The sequence below is a fragment of the Xenopus laevis genome, chromosome 4S, assembly GCF_017654675.1.
Source record: "Xenopus laevis strain J_2021 chromosome 4S, Xenopus_laevis_v10.1, whole genome shotgun sequence".
Lineage (NCBI taxonomy): Eukaryota > Metazoa > Chordata > Amphibia > Anura > Pipidae > Xenopus > Xenopus laevis.
Window position 1 is genome coordinate 45,984,949 of NC_054378.1, and position 22,570 is coordinate 46,007,518.

General features: G+C 38.7%; 1 protein-coding gene and 1 long non-coding RNA gene across 3 annotated transcripts; one reads left to right on the top strand and one right to left on the bottom strand.

Moving 5' to 3' along the window:
* Positions 1-51: 51 nt before the first annotated feature.
* Positions 52-1,939, top strand: LOC121393251. Its single transcript, XR_005960899.1, has 2 exons — positions 52-193; positions 1,597-1,939. It is a non-coding gene; the product is annotated as an uncharacterized LOC121393251 (long non-coding RNA).
* A 5,069-nt stretch (positions 1,940-7,008) lies between these two features.
* kars1.S (lysyl-tRNA synthetase 1 S homeolog) lies at positions 7,009-22,066 on the bottom strand. 2 transcript variants are annotated; one of them, NM_001086581.1, is given in 15 exon segments: positions 7,009-7,209; positions 7,291-7,434; positions 9,334-9,460; positions 9,839-9,924; positions 10,008-10,093; positions 11,929-12,102; positions 12,196-12,358; positions 12,437-12,556; positions 12,691-12,816; positions 13,974-14,160; positions 15,784-15,877; positions 16,414-16,576; positions 16,668-16,791; positions 17,358-17,534; positions 21,911-21,962. In NM_001086581.1, coding segments are annotated over 14 exon segments (1,818 nt in total). In that variant the 5' UTR covers positions 17,495-17,534; positions 21,911-21,962; the 3' UTR covers positions 7,009-7,122.
* Positions 22,067-22,570: the final 504 nt, after the last annotated feature.

The window sequence follows — 22,570 nt, forward strand, 5'->3', positions numbered from 1 at the left end:
CAGACGATCCCTAACTCTGCAATCTCTCACTGCCCCGTTGCTTTTCAGCCAATGACAGCTTCTCCCTTTCTTACATCACTTAGCAAGCTCCGCCCCGCCCCTGTAAGAACACTGTTCCTGTTTGGGTTCCTTTATCTGTGGCAGAATGAGAGCTGAGTGTCACCAGCCTGGAGCTGCACACAAGCAGAACAGTGTAACTTGTGCATAATATTTGCCTAGCTGTGCAGTGTGATATTATATGGAGATACCGCAGAGTCTCTGTACAGAGTTTGCCTAGTGCTGTATCAGTACCCGCATCCTGTTATAAACAGTGTGTGCAATGCCCACTTATACTATCATTCTTTTTTAACTTATACGGGCCCTAACCACCAATGTTTTTTTTAAAAAAACATTTATGGGGCCCCTGGCACCAATCTTTTTTTTTAACTTATAGGGGGGCCCTGACCACGAATGTTTTTTTAAAAAAAAAATTTATGGGGCCCCTGGCACCAATCTTTTTTTTAACTTATAGGGGGCCCTGACGACGAATGTTTTTTTTAAAAAAAACATTTATGGGGCCCATGGCACCAATTTTTTATTTTTTTTTGTAACTTATAGGGGGGCCCTGACCACAAATGATTTCTTTTAACTTGTAGGGGGGCCCTGACCACTAATGTTTTTTTTTTTAAAAAAAAACCTTTATGTGGGACCCCTGCCGCCAATTTTTTTGTTTTATAAATTATGACCACCAAAGGCTTTTTTATAACTTGTGAGTGAGGGGACCAGGGGCCCAGAAAATGTTGCTGTACAGGGTCCCGTGATTTCTGATGGCAGCCCTGGGCATTGGAATGGGAAGTGCCCCTCAGAGGATACTGTACCGAAACAGCTGCAAGAACAGCGCTCAATGTTAGATGCAGACAGGACTCTACTGGGGTGCGCAATGTACTGCTGTGCAGCTAAATAAATAGTGGCCAGAATCTGCACGGAGGGGTGTGTAAAAGATTAGGGGCATTTGCCCGGAGGGGCAGGTAGGCAGGAGGAAAGAAGGAAGGGGGGTCTGTCCAGGGTAGGGGGGGAGGGTTTTTTTAAACTACGGGTTGAATTCTCCTTTAAGGGAGCAGCTCTCGAAACACGTCAAGTGATGTGATCTGTTGCAATAAACCACCATCTTTTTAATCTGAGTGTCGCCTTTCATTTTCTCTGGAGTACATCTACAGTTCATATAAACAAGCTGCTGAGTAGCAATGGAGGAAACTGAAAAAAGGCTACTGTATATGGCACAGGTGAAATAGTGGATAACAGATAACATTATGTTCTACAGAGCTTATCTGCTGTGTAACTTGAGCCTTTTCTCCTTTGAATGAGTGCCCCCATTGCTACACAGCAGCTTATTTATATAAACAATAGTAGTGTTTCTGAAGCAAACAGACCAGTTTTATCAGTGCAGGGTAACACTGCATTATATTTTTATTACTTTAAAAAAAAAATTAATTTTTTGATGTTACTGTTCCTTTAACTGCCATATAACTGTGTTACGTGACACACCTCATCCTGTATAATTGGTACTGTACAAATGCAATTGCTGTATAACTCAAACTGAAATTCTTTCATTGCTAGCTGAGAAGATCCAAGATGGTCCGGCTGAAGAAGGGGCAGAGGAAGAGGCAGAGGAAGAGGCAGCAGAAAGCAGGTCCTCAAGCACCTCCACCTCCTTCTTGAAGAGGCTCCCCAGAATTTAGGAGAGGAAGAATATGTGGCAGCAGTTGATGCTGCTACACAAACAGACCAGTCCCTCCTCCTTTACATGGTATCAGGCCTGCTCCAGCAGGTCACATATTTGAAGAGGGAACTGCACGACTTTATGCAAACTTTGCATAATAACCCTCCTCCAGCATCCTTCTAAAGTTTTATCACTGTTGTGGTATGTTTTATGTTATAGTAAAAACCTTGTTCAAACCTGTATTTTTAGTTTGTTTTTCATTTAAAGGGATCCTGGACATGGGTTTTTACTATTGAGTGCTGTTCTTAGATCTACCAGGCAGCTGTTATCTGGTTACCTTTCCATTGTTCTTTTGTTTGGCTGCTGGGGGGAAAAAGGGAGGGGTGATATCACTCTAACTTGCACTACAGCAGTAAAGAGTGATTGAAGTTTATCAGAGTACAAGTCACATGACATGGGGCAGCTGGGAAATTGACAATATGTCTAGCCCCATGTCAGATTTCAAAATTGAATATAAAAAAAATCTGTTTGCTCTTTTGAGAAATGGATTTCAGTGCAGAATTCTGCTGGAGCAGCACTATTAACTGATTCATTTTGAAAAAAATTTTTTTCCCCATGACAGTATCCCTTTAATTACTGCTCAAATAATACAGAAGTTGTTTGGATAACATAACACAACTATGTCGATTCTCAATCTCAGTCATGTAACATTACATTACCTAGTATTTCTGATAACTTACATTTACACATAAATATATGGTTTATTCATTTTAAACTTGGTTGGGATACAAAGCACCCAGATATTATGTGTTCTGATTATTAGTTGTGCCGGTGCTATTAGTAATATATAAATTATAGATGGTACGTTTTGGTTAAACAGAAATATAGACTTAGTAGTAGTAGTAGATACCATTATCAATCGACCCAGAGCTAATGTGTGTGTATATACAGTGGTGTGAAAAACTATTTGCCCCCTTCCTGATTTCTTATTCTTTTGCATGTTTGTCACACTTAAATGTTTCTGATCATCAAACACATTTAACTATTAGTTAAAGATAACACAAGTAAACACAAAATGCAGTTTTTAAATGAGGGTTTTTATTATTTAGGGAGAAAAGAAATCCAAACCTGTGTGAAAAAGTAATTGCCCCCTGAACCTAATAACTGGTTGGGCCACCCTTAGCAGCAATAACTGCAATCAAGCGTTTGCGATAACTTGCAACGAGTCTTTTACAGCGCTCTGGAGGAATTTTGGCCCACTCATCTTTGCAGAATTGTTGTAATTCAGCTTTATTTGAGGGTTTTCTAGCAGGAAGCGCCTTTTTAAGGTCATGCCACAACATCTCAATAGGATTCAGGTCAGGACTTTGACTAGGCCACTCCAAAGTCTTCATTTTGTTTTTCTTCAGCCATTCAGAGGTGGATTTGCTGGTGTGTTTTGGGTCATTGTCCTGCTGCAGCACCCAAGATCGCTTCAGCTTGAGTTGACGAACAGATGGCCGGACATTCTCCTTCAGGATTTTTTGGTAGACAGTAGAATTCATGGTTCCATCTATCACAGCAAGTCTTCCAGGTCCTGAAGCAGCAAAACAACCCCAGACCATCACACTACCACCACCATATTTTACTGTTGGTATGATGTTCTTTTTCTGAAATGCTGTGTTACTTTTACGCCAGATGTAACGGGACGCGCACTTTCCAAAATGTTCAACTTTTGTCTCCACAAGGTATTTTCCCAAAAGTCTTGGCAATCATTAAGATGTTTTTTAGCAAAATTGAGACGAGCCTTAATGTTCTTTTTGCTTAAAAGTGGTTTGCGCCTTGGAAATCTGCCATGCAGGCCGTTTTTGCCCAGTCTCTTTCTTATGGTGGAGTCGTGAACACTGACCTTAATTGAGGCAAGTGAGGCCTGCAGTTCTTTAGATGTTGTCCTGGGGTCTTTTGTGGCCTCTCGGATGAGTTGTCTCTGCGCTCTTGGGGTAATTTTGGTCGGCCGGCCACTCCTGGGAAGGTTCACCACTGTTCCATGTTTTTGCCATTTGTGGATAATGGCTCTCACTGTGGTTCGCTGGAGTCCCAAAGCTTTAGAAATGGCTTTATAACCTTTGAAATTGAACTCAGGTGTGATAAACCACAGTTAAGTTATTTTTTAACAAGGGGGGCAATCACTTTTTCACACAGGCCCATGTAGATTTGGAGTTTTTTTTCTCCCTTAATAACGTAAACCTTCATTTAAAAACTGCATTTTGTGTTCAATTATGTTATCTTTGACTAATAGTTAACGGTTTTTGATGAGCAGAAACATTTAAGTGTGACAAACATGCAAAAGAATAAAAAAACAGGAAGGGGGCAAATAGTTTTTCACACCACTTTTCTTTTGAAAAACAATGTAGGGCATGTGTGTAGCAGTATACTGCGCGTAACATGAGTGTGAATTGGTCTTCCCATCGACTCCGATGCAATTTGGAGAATTTTGTGAAAAATTTGTGAAATGGATTTGACATGCACTGCGATTTCTAGGTAAAGATAGCTTCTATATTCGTGACTAGCACTTCACCGAAAAATTCGCAGCAAAAGATTTGCGAAACATGCACTGCGATTTCATCGAAGGTCAGTTATTTTGACGCACGGCGAAATCACAGTGCACGTCAAATCCGTTTTGCAAACCTTTTGCTGTTTAGCAAATTTTTCTCTAAATTCTCCCAATTTTTTCGGTGGATCGAAACGCCACAGATTCGTCCCATCACTAGTCACAAATATAGAAGCTATCTTTACCTAGTACCTTCCCATTCCTCTGAGGTGGGCTATGTCATTTACTGATGCACTTCATGGAGAAGTAAGGAAAAATATAGGTCATAGAGCCCCTTCCTCCCCAACTGAATCAGCCACACTGCAGAACCGCCTGCTCCCCTATGTCTGAGCTGCACAGAGAGGTTGGCAGCTGCCATGTTCAACCACTTGACTGTCTGTTTCTGCCACGGATTTCCATAGAGGAGCATGCAGTTCTGCCTATGGAGCAACGGTATGGGGAAGCAGGGCTATTCTCAGCAATGCAATAAGCTGCAGTTGGGGTAAGGGGACCAGTGTAATAGGGGCTCTATCGACCACTAATAAACATATAAAGAGATAAACGCCGAAATAGATGCACATAAAGGCAAGCAAAAAAAAAAAAAACCCTTGCTTTATGACCCAAAAAATGGCTTTATAATGAACACACCATAATAAAAGTATTATTTTTATAATAGCAGGAAATGCCACAGTATTAATGGCCAATATGGGGTCATAAACCTGTGTAGAAAGATGAAGCAAACCTTAAAGGAAAACTATACCCCCAAAATGAATTCTTGAGCAACAGATAGTTTATATTAAATGAAGTGGCATATTAAAGAAACTTATCAAACTGGAATATATATTTAATTCAGGAGAGTTCCAGTTTGCAATTGCGACAATCTGGTTGCTAATTACTTAGAAAAAGTAGCAATAACTACACGTGTGTTGCCTTACAGAGCATTTGCTTTTAGATGGGGTCAGTGACCCCCATTTGAAAGCTGAAAAGTGTCAGACGAAGACAAATAATTAAAAAAAATAAACTATAAAAAATAAATAAATAAAGGCCAAATCGAAAAATTTTGGAATTATCTATTCTATAACATATTAAAAGTGAACCACCCCTTTAATTCATTAAAAACACAAGTGACTACTGTAGGGTAATGGTCTCATGTGTTTTGGGAACACCCCTTAATCATAGGCAATAGATGACATTGACATATTCCTTTTATACACTTTTAGACAGGGCCATTTTCTGATCAAAGACCATAAAAACAATATATATTGAAATATAATGTTACAATTAAAAAAATTCCTGCAACATCAAACTGCATAACAGGGCTTAAAGGGGATCTATGGTCAAAAATGTAAATCCCCTTTGGCTTTGGGGAGTGAATATAAGCAATTTTCCAATAACAAATAATTATTTTTTATTAGCAGTTTTTTAGGTGATCGCAGCGCAATCATATCCCTCACATACCTGCTCCAGCTTCAGCATTGCGCAAAACCTTCACGGCCCGTGGCCATCTCTTCTTCTTGGCCCACCTGCCGCTGCTAATCCCGTCCGCCTACCAATGAAAAACGAGTAGGCAGCGACTGTTCTCAGACGCCTGCTCAATGTGCCTCATCGTCACTGCCTACTCGTTTTTCATTGGTAGGCGGGCGGGATTAGCAGAGGCAGGTGGGCCAAGAAGAAGAGATGGCCACGGGCCGTGAAGGTTTTGCACAATGCTGAAGCAGGTATGTATTGAGCTGCAATCACTTAAAAAACTGCTAATAAAAAATAATTATTTGCTATAAGAAAAATGCTTATATTCACTCCCCAAAGCCAAAGGGGGATTTACATTTTTGACCATAGATTCCCTTTAAAGCATAATTGCAACTGCCCTAGTTTTTCACCAACCTTTTTTTGTTTTAATACAATTTCCATTTGTTTTTTTCCCTGCATATGTCCTAGAAAGATATCCAGGAGAAGTTTAAATTATGCAATTCCCCAACGTTGAACTGATCTTTAAACCCCTCCAACTTGTTAACCGTGGGTACAGATTATGCAGAATAAACAGGTTGTATATACTTTCGTATAACTGGTGTGTTCCATTTTTCTTGCATATTCCAGTGTTTTTCTCTGTTTATTAGACAGATCACCTGTTTTAGAAGAGCTACATCAACCAGAACTACAATCACCACCAGCAGCCATTTCCCATACCATTAAAACATGGAAACTAGCGATCCTGAGGCATAATTTCTAGTTATCAAAGTCTTTTTGGGGGCACATTAAGGGGCCAATTATCTAACAATTGAATTTATTTGTTTCCACGAATCTCAAAAAATAATATGTGTGCTAGATTTCTAAAAAAAAAAAAAACTTTTAAAATTTGAGATTTATAAAGTGTATAAACCACAAAAACCTCTAAGGCTAAAATTTGCAATGTAAAAGTTGTCGGGGTGCTATAGAAGTCAATGGGAGCTGCTCTAAACTTATTGGACCAATTTAAATCACTTCAGACTTTTAAAAGGTTTTCAGATTTTTTTTTCTCTGCTCAAAATTTCCGCAAAAAATGAATTTTTAGAGCATTTTTTTTCAATGATACTTTTTAAAAAAAATTAAAAATCGTGGTTTTAGAATTTGTAAGTTTAGTTGTGGTTTCAAAAACCATTAAAATCTGAACTTTAATAACTAACCCTCTAGATATATGAATTATAGCAACAGATACGTCATTCTCTTGATTACGGTCTTAAATATGTTACATGGAGACAGAGAATTTAGTTTGTTTAATTTATTATCTGCATTACAAAGGAGGTACGATTGATTTTCCAGCAGGACAGATTTCCTAGACAAACCATGCGATTATCATAAAAACAGAAAATGTAAGCAGTTACACAGACGCCCCATCAGAATTTGGGTTTGCATTAGGATCTTTCTTGTTATCTTCAGGCTTCATGGCAGGGAATAGTAAAACCTCCTGTAATAAAGAAAGAGCTATTATTAAACCAAAAAACCCTAGAGTGAGTCGAGTGTTACAAACCACTGGGATTTTCCATACCTTTATGTTATTGGAATCAGTAAGGAACATGGTCAGTCGATCAATGCCCATTCCCCATCCAGCAGTTGGTGGAAGGCCATACTCTAGTGCAGTGCAGAAAGTCTCATCAATGAACATTGCCTCATCATCACCTGCTGCTTTGGCCTGTATATCCAAAAGTAGGGAAGATAGTTGCTATTAATGTGAACTAATTTAAACAACAAACAAAATATTGTACTGAAATCCATTCCTTGTGTGTGTGGAGGGGGGAATGGTGTTGGGGCAGGCATGCCTCAAAAAATGCTACAAGACAAATTGAATTTCACTTTCCTTGTCCTTTAAAGGAGAAGAAAATGTGAAAACTAAGTAAACTTAATCAGCAAGGTCTATATAAATACATGAGTAAACCCTCAAAGTAATACTGCTCATTGGTCAAAAGTAACACAGCTTTTCTTTCCTTCAATTGTGTACACATAAGCTTCTGTATCAGACTTCCTTCTTTCAGCTTAAACCTCCAGGGCTAGAGCTTGAGCATGCTCAGTTTGCTCCTCTCTCCCAACTCCCCTCCCTGCTGTAATTTGAGCCCAGAGCTATGAATAAGCAGAGAGAGATTCAAATATAGGTAAAGGGGAATCGCTGTATTTCCTGACAAAGCAAAGGAAAAGGGAACAAAAAACAGATATGCGTAATATGGTGCAGTATTTTCTGCTATTTTTAGTATAAATGCACCTTTAACTGTGCGTGATTTAACGTATATAAAAGTGCAAACAATGTGTGACAAAATTAAAACACTTCGATTGTGCGACTGTGTGTCTATTTTATATATATATATATACACCACTGTTAGTTTATATATTAGTGTAAATAATGATATAAGTGACTAGAAAAAATTATTTTTACCAGTGAAAAAATAATAAAATAAAAAATAAAAAAGCACAAAAAAAAAAAAAATACCCTTATCTCACAAACACCTCTTATAGTTAATATATTAACAAATTAGTTCTAAAGACACCAAATGGTAGCAAGCATAGAGAGTTTTGGTTTAATTGCTTAATTAGTTTCTTTTAAATGAAATCTTCACCCGGTGCTGATCTGGTGGTATATTATACTCACAGACGTGTGATTGTTTTTGTATTCTGTGCCTAGGAGAATAGTCCTTGAAGCTTACCCACGGTTACTCCTTTATTTTCTCATACGAGTAAATTGGACACTGAAACATTCTGCTCCTCACTCCCTTAACTCCCTTCCTATGATCAGAAGGTATATAATGTCTGCTCAATCCGTTGTTCTGTATTCTGTCTCATTTGAGTACAGGATCCCTGCAGCTCGTGTATGTTTATCATATAAATTATAAACTTGGTTAACCCTTGCACCTCAAGTGATCCCTGGTCCTTGGATTTTTCCCCAACAGTGGCTAATTTATTGGCGATAAACTGTCTCTGTAGTTTTCCTTCTCCTTAAAGTAAAGAACATTGGCACAATATGCACAATGTCCTTTTAAATGTTATGTCCACCATAATAAAGAATATTTTTTTTGTCTGCATAATGAAATAAAATTTCTAAGCTGCTTTTCAATATACACCAATGATTCTTAGTTATTTTAAATGACCTTGAAACAGATAGCAGTTTGTCTGTGTTTTGCTATTCCAGTCTCAGTTAGGCAGAGTATAGAAAGTGTATTGGAAATTAACTGTTCTACAGTCAAGACTCCAGCTATAATAATGTCTTGCACTCTTCTTCTATTAGGAATGAGAGCTAACTACTGATACAATATTTTAGCAATGTGAGTTGTCAGGGAAAGGAGAGGAGGGAAATTGTATGAGACAAAAATTGCTTTCAGTAGCAATAACATTTACAAGATTATTAGTATAATAATATATTTTAGAGATGCTTGTCTGACACCATCTGAATCTAGTATATTGGAAGCTCTTCTGCTTTAACACAATCCCTGTAGATTGTGAGGTTTCAACTATGTAGGATTTTATATGAACCCTCTATATGATGCAATTGTAGAGCAATGCGTAGCCTGCAGGTGCTTGAAAAATGGAACAGTTTCTAAGTCACCTTAGCTTGATCCTCGAACAGCTCCCTTTGCCTGATCGGATCATTCAACTCTGTATAAGCATTGCAGATCTCCTTTTTCATCACAAAAAGCTCAAACCTCTCTGTGAGCCCCTTTTCAGATCGGTGCCTTACGGAAAAAAACGAAATAAGGACTGTTTTTTATTTTGTTCATAATATATCCAGTTTAAAAATTATATGCACTGCATAGGGATGTACAAATACAAAATCCAGTCTGGGATTTGGCCTAACTGCTCTGCTGAATGAAGTAGGAAACATTTAATTCATGTGACAATGGAGCTCTAGAAAAAAAAATGTGATGACTTATTTATAATTGATGTCATTTTCTCAAATTTAAATATGCAAATTGGAGTATCTTTCTGCTAAATAATTAGCCTGGCTAAATCTTTACGGTTCCAAAGGTATGACAATTATAATACATACATGAATTGTACAATACAGATCTTACAGGGTTGGGCACTTTTTCTGTAACTAATTCAAGACTTACCATTTTGCAAGTGGGCTCATAATTTGCGGATGGTCACATATATATGTTGGATTAATGCAGGTTACCTCCAGGAAGTCTCCAACCAGCTAAAATGCAATGAGTGTTTGGTTAGCCAGCAAAGAAACAGAAAGAACACAACCAGAAAATGATAAAGTCTCTAAATTCTGACCTTGTCTAGAAGTCTGGCAGTGGTTCTCGGTGGTGGGCACTCAACCTCTTTTTCCACACAAATGTCATCAAGTAGTTTGCGGGTTTCTGTTTAAAAGCACCAATATATTTGTTTGGCATCAACACAGGGATTCTGAAATAACTAACAACAATAAAAACTGAACTACATCTCCCATAAAATTGAAGAACTGCAGTTCAACCAGGGAATACTAGTCCCAATTAAAACTTTAAAACCACACTGAAGATTAACTACAACTCCCCTCTTAAAACCTTAGCATAGTAATTGATTATAAGCCCCATTACTATAAGATTTTATTTATACACCACTATTATTAAAATATGGGATAGGGTAGTTTAACAAGAGTGGTGTATAAATAAAAACTATTACATCTTACGGTACTGGTGTTTATAATCAAGAGGGGAGTTGTAGTTCATCTTCAGAGTAATTTTTATAATTCTTAAATAACTACTTTGTGGGGCCGCCATTTAAAACCAAACACATTTACTTTTACACTCACTAAATATAAGCAAAGAGAGCATTCAAGTCCATGTTTCAATAAGCACTCACTGTGCACAGCGAAAAGATTTTATATATATATAAATAAAATACAAACACGTAACAATTATATTGTATATAGGCAAGTGTATGGTGTACTGCTGATCCCAACTGATGTCTATGTAGGTTTAAAATGTAGCTGGTTTGAACGTGTAATATGATAAAGCACCACACTGTCCAGTGCATAGTGCCCATACTAAAGTGAGGTCTACTTTTAGTGATGATGTCCTATGATGATCTACATCCAAAAAAGCATAGTTAACATTGTTTTATGGAAAATATTACTTAAATATTGATTTATGAGAAAATGTATATTTAATAAATATCTGAATGAAAAGCAAGAAATAGGAGGGTAATTAAATCAGTGACTTGAGATCTACTGATCACCAATTAAAGATCTACTGGTAGATTCCAATCTACCTTTTGGGCACCCCTGGCATAGTGCATCAACAGATAAGGAATTGAGGAGGAGCTGCAGCTCTTTTTTACTTCCAGTTTTTCCAGTTGTTCTTGCCCATTTATGGCCACTGTACAGCTTAAAGTCAATAAGGAAAAAAAAATGATGATGAACACATTAACACTAAATTTGTTTTAATGGGCGTCTGCGAATTTTGGGCAAATGAAACGGGTCAAATTAGCCCAAGCCTAATTAACACATGTTTAATATGGAATGTTCGATAGAGAAAGACAAGAAAAAAGGACCGCAAACAACTCGCCGCTCTCCCCTCAAAACAGGTGCTCTGTCAGACAGTGTCCCCACTGTATATACATCAAAAATCCAAAAAGCAGACGGCACTTCTGAAAGGTGGGTTTTATTGGAGATCCTGCTGGAAATACCTTACGCGTTTCGGGAGTTATCCCTTAGTCATAGGTCCTATGACTAAGGGATAACTCCCGAAACGCGTAAGGTATTTCCAGCAGGATCTCCAATAAAACCCACCTTTCAGAAGTGCCGTCTGCTTTTTGGATTTTTGATTTAATATGGAATGCAGTCCTGTATAAGATGTAATTAAAGCCATCAATACACGTTGTATGAAGGAGGCCAAAATGCATCCGCAGTACTGTGCTGCAAAACTTTTATTCCAAAATACACAGCATGTTTTGAGCCAGCAAGGACCTTTTCTCAAGCACACTTGGAAAAAGGTCCTTGCTGACTCAAAACATGTTGTGTATTTTGGAATAAAAGTTTTGCAGCACAGTACTGCGGATGCTTTGTGGCCTCCTTCATACAACGTGTAATGATGAATCTTTTGGTCTTTACAGTGTGACCCAATTAAGAAGGTGAGGCCACTTACTAAAAGTAAAGGGAACCGCTGGGAAAATTGCATAGGATGTAATTAAAGCCATGGTAATGTTCTGTCCTTACCTTCTGTTTCAAATTGGTCTGTTGGAGGCAGTTTTTTTCCTAAGGCTTTTTCAAGCTCGTGTACCATACTGATTCTTCTGAAGGGTGGAGTGAAGTCAATCTCATATTCAGGGCCTTCTGGTCCCTCAGGGTGGTAGGTTACTTTGTAACCACCAGTAATATGTTTAACCATACCTACAACAAGAGCAGACCACAAGAGCGTAGTAGGCTTGCCATCTTCAAGGCAGCTGTAGTGTCTTAACTCACTTCTGCAGTTTCACACCCTACCTGAGAGCAATTTTTCTGTGATTTCCATGAGATCATTGTAGTCTGCATAAGCCATGTAAAATTCACATGTTGTGAACTCTGGATTGTGGGTCAGATCTATTCCCTCATTTCGGAACTGTCTCCCTATTTCATAGACTCTGTCAATTCCACCAACTACAAGCATCTGTACGGAGAAAAAAATATTGGTTGGAACTTTTTCTATCACGGCTTCCTACATCTGACACTAGTCTCACTTTGTTACCTTGTGGTATAGCTCAGGTGCTATTCTCATATAAAGCTTCATGTCCAACTCATTGTGATGGGTAATGAATGGTTTTGCTACTGCACCTCCTGGAATAACATTCATCATTGGAGTTTCAATCTAAAAAAAAAAAAATTAAAAATAAAACGATGAATTTGCAAAGTTACATTTCGGAATGTTTACTTTTAGCCAACTTAAAATACACAGCGTCCCAGATTTTTAATAAATCCATTTCAAGTTATGAATTTATTTACCTCAAGGAATCCTAAATTATCAAGGAATTTCCGAAGATATGTTATAAGCTTGGCACGAACAATGAATTTCTGTCGCACGTAGTCGTTCAAGATGAGATCCAAGTATCGCTGTCGGAATCTAGTTTCCTGAATAAAAACAAAAAGTACATTTTAACCTCAGCACTGCAGCTATAAACAACTCTTAACATATACTATTTCTTGCTCTTCCTAAAAATAATTAGGCCTTTGCAACCACAATGTAATACCTAATTCATTTTTTACTTACTCAAACAGATTTCTCAGTAAAAGGAAATACAACTGGCTGAGATTTACCGGGATAACCATATAAACTTATGGCATCATTTGATTTCTAGCACATATTTACTCCTAGGTTATTTAAATTGTTAATCTAACACTGGCATGCAACCAAGCTTTTCTTGTGCTTATCATTCTCTCCTCAAAGCATTACACGTAGGTACAAATTAGAATAAATGTGTGACAGACTTTTTGAAGCACCCTTTCCTAAACCCTTTCGGAACTATTGCGAAAATTAAATTTAAACTTCCTCATACTGAAGTTAAAATCTTTCGAAATACAATCAATTCTGAAATAATCAAGTTTATATTCACTATCCCTCTCTCAGCACCTGTTTCTCTTCATTCTGTCATCATGCAGCAGTTGGGTGTCAGATAGTAATTGACAGTTAGATCCAATATATCTTATAGGGGGCTTCCCTTCTTGCAGAGGTATTAGAGTTCACTCAAATAACTGATTCCAGTACAAACAAAATAACTGCCTTTTGCACAAATTGTGCATGTAGAGAGGCGGGATTGCTGGTGATTTTAATAGAGTGAGCTCTAATACATCTGCTAGGAAAGGAAGCCCCCCCTGTAAGATATATTGGATCATACATCTGACACCCAGCTGCTACATGAAGACAGAATAAAGAGAAACAGATGCTGAGAGAGGAATAGCGAATATAAACTTGATTTCAGAAAGAGTACCAAATTTTTAATTGATTGTATTTAGAAAACTTCTTATTTCAGTATGCTGAAGCTAATATTTCATTTTTGCGATACTTCCCCTTTAATATAGTGTCAAGCAATGTGGCAAAATTATTGGAAGATATTATACATCACACAGGGGTTAATTAACTTAATATGCAAAATATGCATCTACACAGTAATCAAAAGCTTGTCATCAGATAATATTTGTCGGTCAGCCTCTTTTAAACAAATATTGGATTGGTTGACGACTTATTAGACCTAGAACAAATATATACATATAGATTTTGCTGGCTTTACCTTATCTTTCAAGCCAAAGTGGAGATGAGGCAGCATATGAAGACATGGAGAAAGCAGAGTAATCTCATGTGGTATGATACTCAGTTCACCTTTTTTAGTTTTTCCAGGATTTCCTTTCACTCCAATCAAATCTCCCCTACGGAGCCTGTTATTGATTGCTGTAAATTCTTCCTCCGATTTGTAAAATCTATGAACACAAAGGGGCAGATTTACATAGGGTTGATTAAAAACTCACTGATCAATTTGACAGGAGGCACACAGAACTGATCAGGGGAAGACGCTGGCAATTTATGAGAGACTATGAGGGCTAGGGAGAAAGTATCGCACTGAAACTGTTACACGTACTACAGAAGGTTGGCTGTATAGAAAGGACTGAAACTGTGATATATGCTTCTTATGGTGATTTAGGGAGAAGGGATTTCGCTGGCACACAATCTATTAAAATGCTTCCTATTACACAGGGCTAGTGAGTAGGGATCTACTGGGTAAAACAGTACTGGTATGGGGCTGGAAAGAAGGGAGCGCTCTGTAGCCTAACAACAATCTGACTGCTGGCAGAAATTATATGCTTGCATATCCAGCATTGAGCACTAATAACAGCGCAATAGTTTCTGTCCCTCCCTTCTCCCTAGTCCCTGCCATTATTGTGCCAATTCTGATAATTCCACATTCTCTGTAAATCCATCTCCCTCACCTATTACCTTGTTGTACCATTATAATTCCCAACTCCACATGATTACTATTTCAGTGCTGCCCAGTCTCCTTTGTGCCACCTACTCATCCACTTCTATCACTGCCAGGGCCAGGCCAAGGTATTTTGGCAAGGTACTTCTATCAGTGCCCTCCCACTCGGTCCTGCATTACCATTTCCCACCTTACCATTCATATTGCCCCCATTTGTACCTGTACCAACAGCAGTCAATTCCTCAGATTGCCCCCAATCTGTACCTGTGTCAGTATAAGCCAAAACATCCATCATATTTTTACCCCCAATCTGTACCTATGCCAGCGGCAGCCAAAAAAATCTATCATATTGCCCCTATTTTGTACCTATGCCAGCAGGAGCCAAAAATCCATGATATTGTCCCCAAATATGTACCTATGCCAGCAGCAGCCAAAAATCCATAATATTGCCCCAATCATCTGTTGACCTGTGCAAGCAGCTGTCAAGATATTGCCCACAAATATATACCTGTGCCAGCAGCTGCCAAGAGGGTGGTTTCTGCCTGCAGTTCGAATCACTGGCAAGAAGGGGTTGGAACAGGCAGTTTATAACATTGAAAAACTAATAAAGGCCAAGCAACCCAAGGTTTAAAAAAAACAAAGAAAAAATGTCTCTTAAAAGTGCAGCCCCCCCCCCCCCCCCCAGTGATTGCACCATAGGCGGGCGCCTATTCTGCCTACCCCCTAGTTCCGGCCCTGACCACTGCACTTGTGGAATCTATTTCCAAGAAGTTCAATATTCTACATTTCTTTTTTCCCCTTTTCCCCTGTTCCCATTTTTCATGTGCCACAATCTCCTCTACCTATTTGCTCCTGCGATGCATGAGGCTGGCTGTCACAAACTACACCCAGATATTCAAAAAATGGCAGAAAACATGCAGTGCCAGATCTCACATTGATATTATAAATCATTTTAATTTAGAGTATATGCTTATTATTAATAAAAATTATGTGTGGCTCACAGGGTGAAAAAGGTTGGGGACCCCTGCCTTATAGCATGTGTTGCATCTATGGCTTTAAGAGAGATCAGAATAATCAAATGTCTGCTATGTTTGTGTATGCAGTATGTTTATGTACTTTAACTTACTTTGAATTGGCCATCACTTGCAACTTTGCTGCTTCACCTCGCAAATCATAGAAAATAAGTTTAGCTCCAGAAATACGCTTGGCATGGATTCTACCTGTGTTTCAAATAAAAGCACTGTTACTGCCATGAAACAATGATTCTTGCATTAACAATATGAAAGAGGGGAATGAAGCTGAAGACACTTCCAGAAACCTATTTAAGTGGTCTCACTTTACCTTTGAAATATTTTACATACTTTTCCATGCTTTGGCATACTACGGCCTTGACTGGAAAGCCAACAGAATCTGGATTTACACCAGTCAGTGAAGTATACTGTGAGAAAATGATTGCCACAAGAACAATCCTTTTTATTTAATGCATATAAGGTAAAGTACACACTAAAATACTGCAGAATGTATTTCATACAGTGCCCTAAAAAGGTTTTTTTTCAGCTTATATGCAACCTACGGGGACACAAAAGATGCATAATGTGTTGATTTATGATTATTTTGGACAAACAATTACCGAGGGTACCTGGACACGTTTTCTTAAAGCTAATACTACTGAACTATTCTGCAAAGCACTCAGACTGGCTGACAAATGGCCTGTCGGTTGTCAAATGATCTACAGGGCAAGTTAAAGCTAACCAACCTGCTACACTGATAACTTCTGACAGCTGCTCTCCAGTCTGAAGACTGTTGTATTTTTGAATGAACTCTGTGAGAGACATATCAACATGGTACTTGTGAGGATAGGGGTCATCCTTTGTTCCTTTCAGCTGCTGAATCGCCTGTGTGCGAATCTTGAAATATTGCTAAAGAAAACATACAATTCAAACAGTAAATATAAAGGTGCTTGAAGCAACACAAGAATAAGAGTACAGTGGTGCAGGAGCAAAAACATACATTGGGATCCACGGTTTCCTCATCAATGGCAGCTTCTTCGGTCTGTAGTTTCTCATTCTGTTCTTTGTGTTTGGTTTCCTTTTCAATGGCTTTCTTTTCAGCTTTCAATCTCCTCTTTTGCTCACTGGAAGCAAGAACAGAAAGTGAAGTGTCATATGGTAAGGAAAATGATTACCGTATCTGTCTCAATCAAAGAAAATAAACAATGCATTTGTAATAGTAGGTGTAAATACTTTTCCCAACCACAGCCTAGACAATTATACAACAGTTACATGGAAAATCAGTGTCTACAATTAAACGTGTCTAACTAGAACCATGGCAGGAATGTGATTTTTAAAATAGGTTAAGCAATTTCCTAGAACTGCATTCTTGAAACAGAATTCATATTTTAGGCACATCTAGACAACTTTTTATTCCGAAAGCGAAACGAAAAAAACCCCACCTTTTTCTAGACGTGTTCTTGCGGTTATTAAGGCGCCCTTGTTTCAATTAAATTATTATTTCTAACTAATGGCCTAGGAGGGCCCTAAATGTGTACATTGCTATCTGACTTGCAGGCATTTCGTAGTCAGATAAATTGTTCCATTTGCCTGCCTAGAAATAAAAAGCACCATGATCAGCTTTAATGAAATAGGAGATTCATGAAGAAAAAAGTTGGTGGCACAAATAGCAATAAAAGCTTGCACCAACCTTTTTTTCCCATGAAATGCCTGATCCTTGTAGAGAACAAAGAAAGTAGACAGATGCTTTCCATGGCCATCCACCTTTAGAACTCTCTGTGCCAAGACTGGGCATCTAACCAGCCTGAGTAGCGCTGGTACCAACATTGCACACAACTCAACTTGACAAGAATCTGAAGATTACCACCTAACAAAAAAAAACATAGCAAAGCGTGGAGTCTGAGAACAGAATCCTGGATAGAAGCATCAAAATCCAAAAACACATGCAAATATATTTCTGAAAAGAATACACAATCTGGTGAAATAACCTGTTAACTATAGTTGAAGAACATGGGGTGAACCAAACATAAAACCACTACACGAATATACCTCAACGAGTAGCATTTAAATATGTTACTTGACGCCCCCTTGTTGTTATTCCTAGTGGCTACCAATAAGGTGCATTGAATACCTAGTTTAGAGGCCAAAAATGCAAGTGTACTACTAAACATAGGCTGCTTAGGGCTGCCAGCCCATATAGTCCTTAAAGACACGTAATCATAGTTCTTATTTAGTCATCTCCAAGCACTTTGTTTTCACAATTTTTTTTGTTAATTACTCAACAAAACCTCCCCTTTTTGTACAGAGTTACCCTTAATATATAGCTTCCTCGAAATACATCAGTGGGTTTCAGCTGGATGACTTTCCCATGTGAGTTTAGTTGTCCAATTGGACAACATATGTAATCTGAGGGATAAGTGGTACTGCTATTTTCTAAGATAAGGCCAACATAATTGTATGCAATTCATGATTAGCTTTCACAACTGTCAACATCAGAAAGCGTTTAAGTTGTAATAAAAAGTAATTTATAAATTATTATGGTACTTCCTTGTATAGGCTGAAACATCAAAAAGGCCCAGATAAATTAAAAAAGGAAAGCTACAGAGGCAGATTATTGCCAATAGATTAGCCACAATAGTGCAAGCTATAAGACTATATTTATTCTGCAGAATGCTTTACCATGCCTGAGTAAACAGCTCTAGAAGCTCTCTCTGTTTGTTTAGGAAAGCAGCTGCCATATTAGCTTGATGTGACATCACTTCTTGCCCGAGTCTCTCCCTGCTCAATCATAGCACTGGGCTCAGAGGAGGGGAGGAAGAGAGGAGCAAACTGAGCATGCTTATGCCCTGGGCAAGGAGGTTTAAGATGAAAACGGGCTTCTGTATCAGACTTCCTATGTGCACACAATAGAAGGAAAGAAATGTGGTGTTTCTTTTGACATAGGACTCAGAGCAGCATTACTTTAAATGTTTACTAGTGTATATATATAGACTTTTCTGATCAAGCTTACTTAGTTTTGAACTTTCCTTCTCCTTTAAGCACAGATGTCATCCTCAGGCCTTGCAATACTAAAGGTTCTAATCACCTGATGTCAGATCACAAGTAATTCACAACAGCCAACCTTTAGCACAACACAGTAACATAATGCAATCAAGAAACAAAGCAGTGTTTACTCCTGGCAATGACACACTTAATACTCCGCACAAAAGAGGCAAGTGGAAATAGAAAGACCTTATGAAGAACTGTCTCTCTATACATAATTCTATATTGAATAAACACATGAGGACAAGCAGCCATGAGACATGTAGCAGGTCTTTACAAACCATGGCAAACTTGCCTCAGGCCTTTTTTGGAGTACAAAGCATTGTGTCAATGCTAACCTGACCCACCTGTGAAACACAACTAGACAACCAACTAAAAATGAGGCAACGTGAGCTTTTGATTTCATTTTGCTATCAGATCTGAGCTCTCAAACTTGGCTGTGGCTTACATAAATCGTCATCTGGTATTTTCAGTTTATTGAACATAAATATAACACATATCTAACTTAGAGCATCCTACAAAAAATAGGCAGGTTAAAGTATTTTAAACTTTGCAACAAAAATCGCTATGCAGAATTTTGTAAACATTAATGCAAATGTAATTGTAGATTTACATTTTCTGGTATTGCATGCACTTAAAACGATACTGGAACATGTTCCAGGTTTACAGAAATGTGTTAACATTTCTTTAAAGAATCCCCCCCCCCATTATATAACTGCATCAGTCACAATACTTCTTGAGCCTTGGCTGCTGTAGTAGTCCAGCCTGTTGAGTTTTTGCTTTCACTGCTATAGAAGCCATGGCAGAAGGTATTAGAAGTTTGACACAGAAAAGTAATGGGGGGCTTGGAGAAGGCAAAGTGACAGTTTTAAAACATTAGATTAAAGCCAGGAAGTTCTAATATGTTTTGGTAAAAACTCAAAATATGCCCTAAATTTTTTTAAGGGCTATGTAACACCATCAAATATTACAGTTCAATTTAATCATTACGCTATGTTGCCAGCCAAATTGGGATCAGATCTGCTCATTTGGAAAACCTGCTAAATGAACAGATCTGACAGTGTATGGCTAGCTAATGAGCAATGAAATAAATAAATAAATAAATAAAAAACAAAACAAAACTGCATTGTACCTAGAAAAGCATGATGTCTATTTAAAAGTACCTTTCCCTTTATTCTGTAACTCTGGTTACAGATTTGTATTAACTAAAGTTTCAGGGAAAAAAATAATATTGGGTGGGGATTTGTTTTTGTAACAGCTCCGTTTGAAGGGATAGAGATGATAGCAAAATTAAACTGAAAGCGCAGAACAGCCTCTTGCACAATGGTTATGGATCCTGGATAGGCTTATTACTAGTTGATGACAATACATGTATATATAGACACAGAATATCCATGGCATACTGCACATTTACAATAATGGGCTGAACACTAAGTTTGCTTTGCCCAAATCTGTATATACAGATCTCATGTAATGAAAAGTTCAGTACTTCATCTATTGTTGAAGTAGCACACGACTAAGTAATAATTATGACTTCATACATACATAGCTTCCCCTTTGTGATAGCAAAAAATCAAGTAAAAAGGCTCGGAACCCCTGCCCTATGATATAGCAGCTGTCCCATAATTCTGTAAAGCAGGGGTCCTCAACCTCTTTTTTTTTTTTACCAGTGAGGCACATTCCAATGTAAAGAGTTGAGGAGCAACACAAACATGAACAATGTTCCTGGGTAGCAAAACAAGGGCTGTAATTGGCCTTTAGCAGCTCTTTTCTAGTTCGTTTGCTTCATTGCTGGGTACATAACTCAATCACTGCATGAAAAACAACAATAACATTGAGCTATTGTCTTTCTCTTTAGGCAAATCATCACCAGACCATAGTCAGGCTGAAAAGTACCAATACTGGTGCTGTAAGGTATTTTGCTTTCAAGTCATTTGGATGAAAGTCAATTTCAAATGAAAAATGCCCCTTGCACCATCAGCCAGCCCCATGGACTGAGTAAAGTGACAGTCGCCCCATGGACTGAGTAAAGTGACAGTCGCCCCATGGACTGAGTAAAGCGATAGTCACCTGAGTAAAGCGACAGTCGCCCCATGGACTGAGTAAAGCAACAGTCGCCCCATGGACTGAGTAAAGCGACAGTCGTCTGAGTAAAGCGACAGTCGCCCCATGGACTAAGTAAAGCGATAGTCGTCTGAGTAAAGTGACAGTCGCCCCATGGACTGAGTAAAGCGGCAGTCGCCCCATGGACTGAGTAAAGCGGCAGTCGCCCCATGGACTGAGTAAAGCGGCAGTCGCCCCATGGACTGAGTAAAGCGGCAGTCGCCCCATGGACTGAGTAAAGCGACAGTCGCCCATGGACTGAGTAAAGCGACAGTCGCCCCATGGACTGAGTAAAGCGACAGTCGCCCCATGGACTGAGTAAAGCGACAGTCGCCCCATGGACTGAGTAAAGCGACAGTCGCCCCCATGGACTGAGTAAAGCGACAGTCGCCATGGACTGAGTAAAGCGACAGTCGCCCCATGGACTGAGTAAAGCGACAGTCGCCCCATGGACTGAGTAAAGCGACAGTCGCCCCATGGACTGAGTAAAGCGACCAGTCGCCCCATGGACTGAGTAAGCGACAGTCGCCCCATGGACTGAGGTCGCCCCATGGACTGAGTAAAGCGACAGTCGCCCCATGGACTGAGTAAAGAGACAGTCGCCCCATGGACTGAGTAAAGCGACAGTCGCCCCATGGTTAAATTAGTGCTAATTTAAGAGGAAAGATTGCTAAATGGAGACAGTGAAATGTATTTTCCGACAAAGACTAAAGTCAGCATGTACTGGACCGCATACAAAATAACAAAAGGAGTTTTAAGATCTCCTGGGCACAGAATGCAGTTATAAAAGGCTCAGACTGGCTAAACACATAGACATGTCCCGATAGTCAATGAACTATAAATATCCCGCAGTTACATCAGCCGGCATGCTTTACTGTCTGGGAGCTGTAGTCATTAAAACCTGCTCCGACACTTATAAGCGCTTGCCAGTCTGTAAGAAAAAAACTACACTACCCATAATTCCCCGCAGTGCGAGGCACATGTGCAGCAATGTCAAACGCGCAACCTACCGATTATAGTCAAGTGTATTACTTTTACTCACACCCGTCCGAAGATTGTCCGTCTGCCCTCCCCAAGTAAAATGGCCCTTTCACTTACTTCTTGCTCAGTTTAGTTTCAGAATCACCGGGAGCAGCTGCCTGTACATCCGCCATATTTGCTGGAAGGGAAAAGGAAAGGATCACTTCCGGGGCAGCAAGCAAGAGCACCAGCTGAGACTCGGAGACAAAACACGGGTTGGATGCGAAAAGCATTTTTGGTTGACTTCAAGTAGGCACGTGACTGGAATGGGTGGTAGTGGTACAGGGGAAGTACTTCAAAATGGCTCGCTCCTCTCCTTGGAGGGTGCAGAACAATAAAAACATAAAAAAACAACCAGTGTTAAAACAAAAAACATAAAAAGCTTCTGCTCCAGATTTTTCCATTTTCATGGGACACTAAAGCCTTAATCTCACCCAATGGATTTTACTATTACAATGACAAGGAGGTGCTTTCCTAAATTTTTAATGTATTTTTTATTTTTTTAAGCCCTAAAGAGACTATAATATTTTACATCACCCGAGACCTGGTCTTTTACCAGCTAAGACCTGTTTTTAATCGAGAATTTTACATATGCTTAAAAAAAAAAAAAAAATATATATAATATATATATATATATATATATATATATATATATATATATATATAACTCCAAGATTCCTTCATCCAATGTACCCACTGAATGTACTGAAATGTATTAATTTGCAGGCTTGGAAGAGC